The sequence below is a fragment of the Lotus japonicus genome, chromosome 4 (genome assembly GCF_012489685.1).
Source record: "Lotus japonicus ecotype B-129 chromosome 4, LjGifu_v1.2".
NCBI lineage: Eukaryota > Viridiplantae > Streptophyta > Magnoliopsida > Fabales > Fabaceae > Lotus > Lotus japonicus.
In genome coordinates, this window is record NC_080044.1 from 23,779,424 (window position 1) to 23,789,591 (window position 10,168).

Genomic DNA, 10,168 nt, shown 5'->3' on the forward strand with positions numbered 1-10,168 from the left:
CCAATTTGCAATTGGTAGACATATTTACAAAGGCTTTGGATGCGGCTAAGTTTGAGAAGTTAAGAGGGGAGTTAGGGATTTGTGTAATAACTGACTTATAGCAGTTATTGACACATGTCAAGGGCAACAACTATATTCTTCACTATTTAACCACCCTTGACTATCGTGTGGAAGTAATCATCATCTACTTCCTTTGTTACAAAAAGCATGATCTTTCTCTCTCGTTATCTTGCATAACCTCTAACGGTTATTTTTCAATTGTTCTTCAATTTATCTTCATCATGTCTCAAAGTTTTGGTAAAAAGAGTGTTGCAGGTCCCAAACTCGTGAAGAATGTCCATGGTGTTAAATTTCGTGGACTGAATCCCCAAACTGCAACACCTTCTAGGGTTACTCGCTCATCTACAACAATGGCTTCTCAAGAAGCATCTGGTTCTTCCAAGAGAACAAGAAGCCATCGAATCAAGCACGTTGTTCTCAAGAAAGGGGGAACAAAGGTTTCAACTCCTCAGGACATCTCAGATGATTCTCACAATGATGTTCCTTTTGATGACTCCGAGGTTATGCCCACTACTGATGTTAATCAAGAAAGCACTGAAGATCTTGAGAATCTTGCAAAGATTACCACTGATCCAGATGTTGAACAGGATGTTGAACCCCAACAAGCAGACCCCTCTCCTCCTGGTTCTGAAGAAAACTCTCCTACCTCTAGTGATGAGAACGAGGTTGAGAACTCTAAATCTGAGAGTAAAGAAACACCCTCAGTGGAGGCCTCTGTCCAAAAGACTTCTACACCCTCCTCCAAGAAAGGCAAGACAAAAGTTGTGAGTGTCTCAGAAGAGGATGACTCTGATGATGAAACCCCAATTAAGGAAACTCCTGTTTCTACTCGCTCTATGAAGAAAGCTGATGTCTCTACAAGCAAGAAGGTTGCAGATAAGAAGAAGAACAAGAAGGATATGGCTTCCTTCAAGACTCCTCTGAAGTCCAAAACTTCTCAGGTGCCTGAGTCTGCTAAGAAGAAGCAGTCAGAAAATAAGAAGGTGAAGGCTGAAGTCTCTGCAGGAAAGAAAAGGAAGCATGTGTCAGAATCTGACTCCGAGTCAGATGTCATACCAGATGTTCCTCACATCTCAACTACTACAAGAAAGCGGATGAAAGGTAAAAGAATTCCTACAAATGTGCCTGATGCTCCTGTTGATAATGTATCTTTCCACTTTGCAAGTTCTGCACAAAGTTGGAAGTTTGTTGTTCAGAGAAGGTTGGCTATAGAGAGGGAACTTCATGAAGATGCCTTGCAACTCAAGGAGATCATGGATCTATTAGTTTATGCTGGTTTGATGAGGACTGTCAAGGATATTGGCAGGTGCTTTGTTCAATTGGTTAGGGAGTTCATTGTGAACATCCCTACTGACTGTGATGATGAGAGCAACACTGAGTATAGGAAAGTCTATGTAAGAGGAAAGTGTGTCAATTTTTCTCCTGAAGTGGTCAATGAGTTTTTGGGCTGGAGCCCTGCTGCTGTGGCTGATGAAGAGCTTGATTTGAATAGGGTTGCTAAGACTCTAACTGGAAAGCTGGTCAGGAAATGGCCAAAGAAAGGATTGCTTCCATCAGGGAAGTTAACTACCAAGTATGTTGTGTTATTCCAGATTGGCTGTGCAAATTGGATGGCGACTAACCACTTGTCTGGTGTAATTGCTCCTCTTGCCGAGATGCTCTATTTGATTGGAACTGGTGGTGAGTTTGATTTTGGTAAACTTGTTTTTGATCGGACTCTGAAGCATGCAGGTTCTTATGCAGTAAGGCTGCCTATTTTGTTTCCCTGCCTCTTGTCTGAGATAATTGTACATCAACATCCTAATGTTGTGAGGGATGATGAACCTCTAGGTAAGAAGCCTATGCCTCTCAAGTTTGATTATCGCTTGTTTGCTACGACATATGTTCCAAACATTGTGCTGACTGCAGCAAAGGGAACTGCCAGTGCCAGTGGCACTCAGGCAGTTGGTTCAGGTAAAGAAGATATCTTGGCTGAGTTGAGGGTTGTCTGCAATTCCTTGGGTGACACCATTCAGGCTTGCAAAATCAGGAAGCTGAATGTGGACAAACTCATCAAGGCCATGACAGGTGTTCCTGCTGCTGCTGAGGAAGAAGAGGCTTATCAGGGTACTGAGGATGTTGCTGATAGAAATGAAGAGGAACCTAAGGAATCTGATGCTGAAGAAGAAGCAGAGACTGATGAGGTTGCTGAAGAGGAAAAAGAGGAGGATGAAAATGAGAATGAGAATGCAGAAGATGTAACTGGTTCAACCAGTTCTTCCACTCGCAACACATCTCTTTAATTTGTTTTTTCTTTTGGATGTACTTGATGAAGCCTTGTCAGGCTCTATGACTTCTCTATTTTCTTCTAGTCTGTAATAAGTCTGAATGTGGTTCTGTGCACTTTGAATCTCTACATTGACTGCTATGAATTAGTATGATAATTCTTTATTGATCTTCACTGAGCCTTTGCCAAATTGTGCTAATAAGGGGGAGTAGTAGTTAGTTGTTGTTTGTGCAGTAAGTAGCAGTAGCTCATGTTGTGTGCTTATTACGTCTACTGTGAAGTGAAGTGTGGTTGGTGTGGTTTTCTGCTGTGCTGAACCCTGATCCTAGTTTTGATACTGCACTTGGTTGTTTATAGCTGTTGAAAATAGCTATGTTGATGGAAGATGTTTTTAAGCTACCTTGATATATTCTGGTTTACTTTTCTCTGGTGTGTCAAGCTGCAAGTTGTCTGAAGAGTCTTTATGGTAGTGGATTATATTAGCTAAAATTTGACGAAGGGGGAGATTGTTGTTCCTTTGTTTAATTGTCTGCATTTTATCTAAGTATGTTTGTGTGCTAAGATGTCGGACAAGTTGTTGTAACATCATGCTATGACGTGTGTCCCTGGGAAACGTTCTGTAACTTTGCTGATTTGTTGTGAAGTTTTAAGTTGATTACTTAGTGATCAAATTAGGTTATTATTGGGAGCTTCTGTGCACTGTCAATGAATATTCTATGTGTAATCAAACCCGGTTCAAGGGGGTTTGATTTGGAGCTATTTAGGGAAGTTGGAATATGCACCTTTAATCACTACTCGAAGATATTGTGCAGATTGGTTACCTGGTTGTTTCTAATAACAACTTCCTGAATATGTTAGTGGACCGTGTGATCTTTCAAGCCCAACGAAGACAAGGCCTGGAAGACTACTTATGAAGACCCAAGACCTAGGTTCTAGGTACTGAATGTGTGATTGTATTAGGGTTTCATCGAGTTCATACTGTTCTTGTTCTCTTAGCAGCTTTATGCAATTGTTGTGAGCTAAGAGTTGTGTGTTTACTGTGTGATCTTGAGATCTGTCTTTGTAACTCGTGTTTGAGTTCAATCACTGTGGCAGTGATTGTGTGAGAGAGTGAGAGGGAGTTCTTATACTTAGGGGGAGACCTAAGTAATATTCCACGGGTAGAGTTAGGTAGAAAAGGTAGTTGAATTGGGGCAGATCTTGTGAGACCTTTTGTGTACAATCACTCTATAATAGTGGATTATCTCTCTCGGGTGAAAACCCTCCAGACGTAGGTGATATTGCACCGAACTGGGTTCGCAATTTCCTGTGTGTTTTTAGTTTTTCAGTCATTTATCGTGCTGCAATATTCACTGTGTTTTGAGTAATGTTATACAAGATGTCTTAGACATCTGACATCTGGTAGAACATCTATCCTACAGTTGCCAGAATTTCAAAACTAATTTTGCTAAAAGCTTAGACTATTGAGTAAATGACACCAAAATGATTATATTACATTTCTAGCATGCCTTCTCATGCAAGATTGCCCTTTACAATAATGAAGGCAACAAAGATTGAACTTTAAACCACTTTAGTCATATAGATTATAGAAGCTCTGATATCATGTAAAAAACTAAATATCCGAAAACTCAATTTGTTGTGTAAATGACAAATAAATAATTATATTCTGTTTCTAACATTACACAAGAGTAAGAAAATAGTTGTTCAACTTTACCTGCTCTCTCATTTGTTCTAGTTCTTCTTTCAGCTTGGAATCGGCTAGCTGTTAAGTAAATGTAAAACTCTTGGTGAAAAATTATGAGTATTTTCCTAAGTAAATAGATGAATTACTTCTTGATAATTTAGAAGTTAGCACATACCTGAAGACTGACCTTGGCATCAATATTTTGAGGTTCTAGCTGCAAAACTTCATCATATACAAAAAAAGTCCAAGTAACTATAAAGGAAAAAATTACATACGTGTGTGGGATTTAAGTGGTATATTCATGTTTGATTCTCTTAAGAAATATTTCAGTTTTGTGTTTGTAAAAAATTCTCTCTACAAGAGATAGCCCCATGAAAACAAAAATATTCCTGACTCTAACAATATTGTCTCTCGTGAATGATATTTGTGTGAGACAAAACAAAAACGTAGATGGAATGAGAAGATATCAACGTACCTTTAATGAATCCCTCACGGATAGCTTCAAGGTTGTTGCCTTGCTCATAATAAGCATAACCAAGGCGATAGAATGCCATAACATGTCTTGGATTTAGTTTTATTGCTTCACCACAATCATGAATTGCTTCATTCAATTTTCCAATCTTAGTAAAAGCTGCGGCTCTGCAAGAGGTTTATTGTAGTTAATAATAATGCTAATATCTTTTGTAAATAACAACTTAAAAACAATTATGAATAGTTTTTTATAACAATAACTAAGAAGAAGTACTGGTGTTCCATAATCGTCTAGTTAATTAAAATTTATATATACCTGTTACACAAGTAGATAGCATTGTCTTTGCACATTGCAAGAGCACAACTATACATCACAATAGCTTTGCCATAGCAGTTGAGGTGCATTGCATTGTTCCCTAAGAACAAAAAAATCATAAACAAAACTTATTTGTTTAAATTTTAGAATGCACAACACCAACATATCATAACACACTATATTTCATATCAAAACTAGAGACTTATTCAACCTTGGTTAATTACTTGCAAAACATCTTATTAAATACTAGAGGACACTTTATTTAAAAAGTGTATGCGATTTAACTATGTATGTATATATATATACATGAGAGTTTTTGGTCTAAAAATTACTAAGATTATTCATATCTACCTAAATAGTTTGAACAAATAAATTCATAACTAGTTGCTTTCATTTTTTCCATTTATGCAATTTAATGTGCTAGCTACAATTTTTTTAACCCTAGCTTTACTTAACTAATGTAGTGTATGTTTGATGATAAACAACCAGATAAAAAATCTTATTTTTTAATTACGTACAAATTTTTATTTGAAATGAAAATATAATATATATGGATAAATAAAAAAAATCATTTAATAAAAGGAATATGAAAAAAATGAGTTGTTAATATTTCTAAAATGATTGGATATTAATGCTCTTTTCATGATTTTTGGTACCTAGCATTTTCAATCCTTCAGCGAGGTTCATCTTGTTGAATGTCTCATGTCCGCATGTTTTCAGTACCTGTTATGAGTGTTGTATATACCATTAATTCAACAAGAAAGAACAAAATAATTAAGGAAACTATTGACATGGATCAACACGTAGTTGAAGATATAAGCTATCATTATATAATTAATACGTGCAAACCATCCATGACTCCGAGCTCATGTTAGATAGAGTTGATGGAATGATATAATATGATCCAGTAGAATAATTTTGTATTCCAAATGTTTGAAAAATCAAAATTAAATATAACATGCATTTTATTTCATGCAATATTAGATATTGGAGAAACATGGTTTTCTCTATCAGAAGTGAAACACAACTTCACCTTAGACTTCTGAACCACATATATACTTAGGCTTGAGCTTGATATTTGTTGAAATTGATACTTCAGAAATCATATTAGATTCTATGTTTTGGACTTTAAGATCAATACTTCCACTATTTAATCAACCTTTTCCTCCAAGTTTATGAGTCTTCAAATTAATCATCTCATTTCTCCCATGAAGTGTCACGCTTTAATAGTATGGTTACAAGATGAAAAGATGTAGCATGCCTCTTAACAAACTTGCAATAGAAACCTTTCAAACCTTAAAAATTTCATAATTGTTGAAGTGTCTTAAGGTGTTTCCATTGCAATTGGCTTTGGGCCAAGGGAAACTATTTTAGTCAAAACTATATGGCCCATGTACTCTAACATTTAATAGTAAGAAAGATAGACTGTCGTAAGTGTGAGGACACAAGTTTAAACCCTTGAAAAGAATTGAACAAACAAAAAAAACCCTTGGAAAGAAAGGAGGGACCATGCACTATAATTTTTCAAAAAGGTGAAGACATTCAAGTTAAGGAAAAAACATAGAAGCCCCTTCTAACATAGCCTACTGTCTTCCCCCTGTTTCCCCTTTCTACTGCTTTTCTGTTTTAACTTTGATGTAATTTGGCTACCTTGTTTAGCTGGTACCACTGGTACCTTTATTAATATTAATGGCTTATCAAAAAGAAGTTAAGGAAAAAAAAAACAAACACATGCGTAATGAAAACTTTATTGATATTTCCATAAGCTATATACCTCTATGGCATCCTTAAAAATTTGCTTGGCACGAGACTTTCTTTTCTGGTAGTCCTCACCAACAGATGAATCAAAGAACCCAATTGCTGCCACTGCGATGTGAAATTCATGGAACAAGTTTATCAATGGTCCTCCAATTTTTGATTCAGAACCTGCCAATACAAAACTCAACTCATAACTCCAATTCTTATAATTCAAGTTCTGTAAAACTCTACCTCAAAAATTAGTTCAAGCATGATATTTTCTCTATATATAATATATTAGGAATATTTTAACGAAATATATCTCAAGTTAAGTTGGGACCTTAACCATTTTCATGCTTAGAGTTGGAAATTTAAGGCATGAAGTTGCATATAACTCAAAAGGTTTCTAGCCATGGTCAATTTATAGGTAAGCTAATTACAGATCTACGATAGATAAGTTTTGATTAAATTTTATAATACAAGTTATTGTCAAACAATCAATTATGTCAAGAGCTTAAGTTGTTGATTATGACCAAGTTAAATGAATGATTTTATATTATATTTTAACACGCCCCCTCACGCAAGAGCCATTTGGGCTTGAAGCGTGGACAATGCACATGTTCACCTACCATGTGCTGAAATTCAACTTTTTATTAGAAGAATTGAGACCGGCAGAGATCAAACTCTTGACCGCTTGTCACTGAGGCTCTAATATTATGTTAAATAATCAATTATCTCAAAAGGTTAAGCTGTTGGGTAAGGGTCAAATGAATAATTCTATACTATATTGTATTCAAACAGTTATGCCTAACTTTAAAAAAAAAATTAAAACAAAAAATAAAATGAAATATAATTTATATACCTGTAGAATGTGAATGAGTCCTATGTGCAATATTTGGAGCTTCAGATGTGCTTTCATTTTTTTGAGTTGTTTCTTTAGAGTCTAAATCAAATAAGTTATATAGTGAAATAGGAATTGTTGCTTCCATGGATTGTTTGACTTTGAATACATCCATCAACATCTCCTTAAGATTGTCAATTTTTGTCTTATCTGCTCCATCTGAACTTTGAACTGTAGAAGAAGGCCAGCCAGAATTTAATTAGCTAATTATATTGTTTATATAGGATGTTATTTATATGTAGCAAAAGAATATTTGCACAATCTAACATAATATATCCCAATTTCGATGTTGAGACCAACAAGATTTGATGAATTAAACAAGATTCAAGTAAAGACTAAAACTGCAGAAAAGTTCACAACATTAACATCACTTCTACCCTTTCAAAAAAAAACATCACTTCTACATTTAATAAAAAAAAATACACCGGAGGCAGAATTTCATGAAATCTATTGAAGTAGAATTATATAGAAGACAGTTTTTCGATGTATAAAAAAAAGAATTATATAAAAGACACTATTTTCTGTTAATATGGCTAAAGTTTCAAGTATAATATATACATGGTTGGTCATATGCTAATTAAAATTGGACTATGTAGCTCCAATAGAACTTTACTTACCATAATAGAGATCATAACTAAAATCACTATGGGGAAGGCTTTAACATTCGTGCTTTAAAAGGTTAATCTCATGACTTAGCCAAGGTTTAAGTAATTAATGATGGTGTAATCAAATTATTAATACAAGCTTATTTGATTTTGAATTCGGTTAGGCTCTGAACAGTGACAGATCTAAACTATTAGAGTTGTGAGGACAATATACACACACATCGAATCCACTCCAAGACCCAAAATAAAATTAAGATGGGTAATTGGATTGATTTTTCCAAATTGAATCCACATTTTGTGACAATTTCTGTCTAGGTCAGAGGTTCATAATATTGAGTCACATGACCCAATATAATTTGCACAAGAAATGAAGAAAAGCACGATCGCAATCAAATCACACGATATCGAACACAAATTGACGAATGCACAAAGATTATCATATAGTAATTTAGCACCATATGAGCAATAAAATACAGATTGATATGCTAAATGAGTACATCACATACATATACAAAGTAAGTTACTGCAAAATTAAATTAAAGTAAATGAATTCAACATGGACAAACCAGTCGAGAGGAACTCGAGAAAGGCAAGGGCAATGCGGATAGAGACGTCTGATCGGAGGGTCGGGGGGCTCATCGTACTGATAAGTGTGAATCAATAGTGTACGAGACAGAGAGAGCGAAAGAGAGAGTAAAAGAGAGTAAAGAAAAGAGTGTCCATTTTATACACAAGTGATATCATTTCCACGTGAAGCATCTTTGACCTGACTCTACTTTTTATCTTAAATTAAATAGCAATACTAAATGTTACGAAGAAAAATTACCCCATATGTGATGTGTTAAAATTAAATATGTTATACCAACAAAGTCTAGGACAAATTGTAGATAGTTAGGCTCCTTAAGCATCTAGTCTAACATTCGATCCTTCGAATAAAGAAAAGGGTGGGCATTTTATACGCAAGTGATGTCATTTCCACGTGAAACATCAAATATAACTTCACAAATTTGTTATGCTTAGAATCAATATAAAAACCATTTTAATCTTCAAGATGCATATACGAAAACATAAAATACAATTTTTTTTAGTTAATTTCGAAATCAGTCCTTTAAAACTATTCGATATCAAATTTTTAATGACATATTTGATATCATTTTGAAAATTTATTTATTTATTTTGTAATAAATAAATAACCATAATCATTAAAAAAACTTTATCAGCATACATCTTAATGGTAGAAAAGTCACAATTGACTTTTATTGATTATTTTAATGTCATTAAAAATCATTAAATGTCAAATTAATACAGTAGTTATTTTCGAAAAAAATCACGATTGACTTTTGTTAATTATTCTAATGTCATTAATAACTATTAAATGCAATATTAATACATTAATTATTTTCAAAAATATTGAATTATTAAATATTTAAATTACTAAAAAATTAGAAAATATAAATATAAATCATCTACCTACTAATTATAGTATGAGAGAGAAAACTTATGAATATTGACATAGCACGAGGAGGTGACACTTGTCGGAGTTGCCACTTTTTGGTTTCAGAAATAATTTATAGTTATATGATATGATAATATAAAAAGTTATTTATAACTAATTAATTAGTGTTATTATTAATGTGAGTCAAATTTACTTTCAGTTTTACTTATTATTGTCACTATGTTTTTTTTTTAAATAATTCCGAGGTGGTGATTAATATTTCAAAATTTGAATCATGATAAAAAATTAAATATTCAATACTAAAAAAATTTACAATTACTAATTAATATGACAAATAAATTATTTATTTATTTATAACCATTAATATTGTTATTAATGTCTACGTAAGTGAAGTATAATTTATATATATTGTACCTCATCAGAAAAGTGAATTTATGTGAGAATGTGAGAATAAATCATGATCGTTAGATTTAATAATAAACACTCTAGATCAAAATAATTTAATATTCTTGTGATCACTTTAAAAAAATCACATAACTTTTGTTTAAAAAAAAATTCACATAACTTCATGTTTAAATCTAGATTATTCATGATTAGATATAAGTTATATAACGGTCGTGACACACACACAATTAGATCTAACAGTCGTGACACACACACACACACAAGCGA

At 33.6% G+C, this 10,168-nt stretch overlaps 2 protein-coding genes across 2 annotated transcripts; one reads left to right on the forward strand and one right to left on the reverse strand.

Annotated features, from left to right (window-relative positions):
- Positions 1-281: 281 nt before the first annotated feature.
- On the forward strand, positions 282-2,342 carry LOC130712508 (uncharacterized). Its single transcript, XM_057562342.1, has one exon. The coding sequence runs from the start codon at positions 282-284 to the stop codon at positions 2,340-2,342; it is 2,061 nt and encodes a 686-aa protein (XP_057418325.1).
- A 1,662-nt stretch (positions 2,343-4,004) lies between these two features.
- On the reverse strand, positions 4,005-8,679 carry LOC130712509 (uncharacterized). The gene is made up of 8 exons (XM_057562343.1): positions 8,607-8,679; positions 7,397-7,606; positions 6,572-6,723; positions 5,454-5,520; positions 4,798-4,897; positions 4,486-4,649; positions 4,186-4,262; positions 4,005-4,088 (listed from the first exon to the last, which is right to left on the reverse strand). The coding sequence occupies exons 1-8, from the start codon at positions 8,677-8,679 to the stop codon at positions 4,005-4,007; spliced, it is 927 nt and encodes a 308-aa protein (XP_057418326.1).
- Between the last annotated feature and the right edge of the window lie 1,489 nt (positions 8,680-10,168).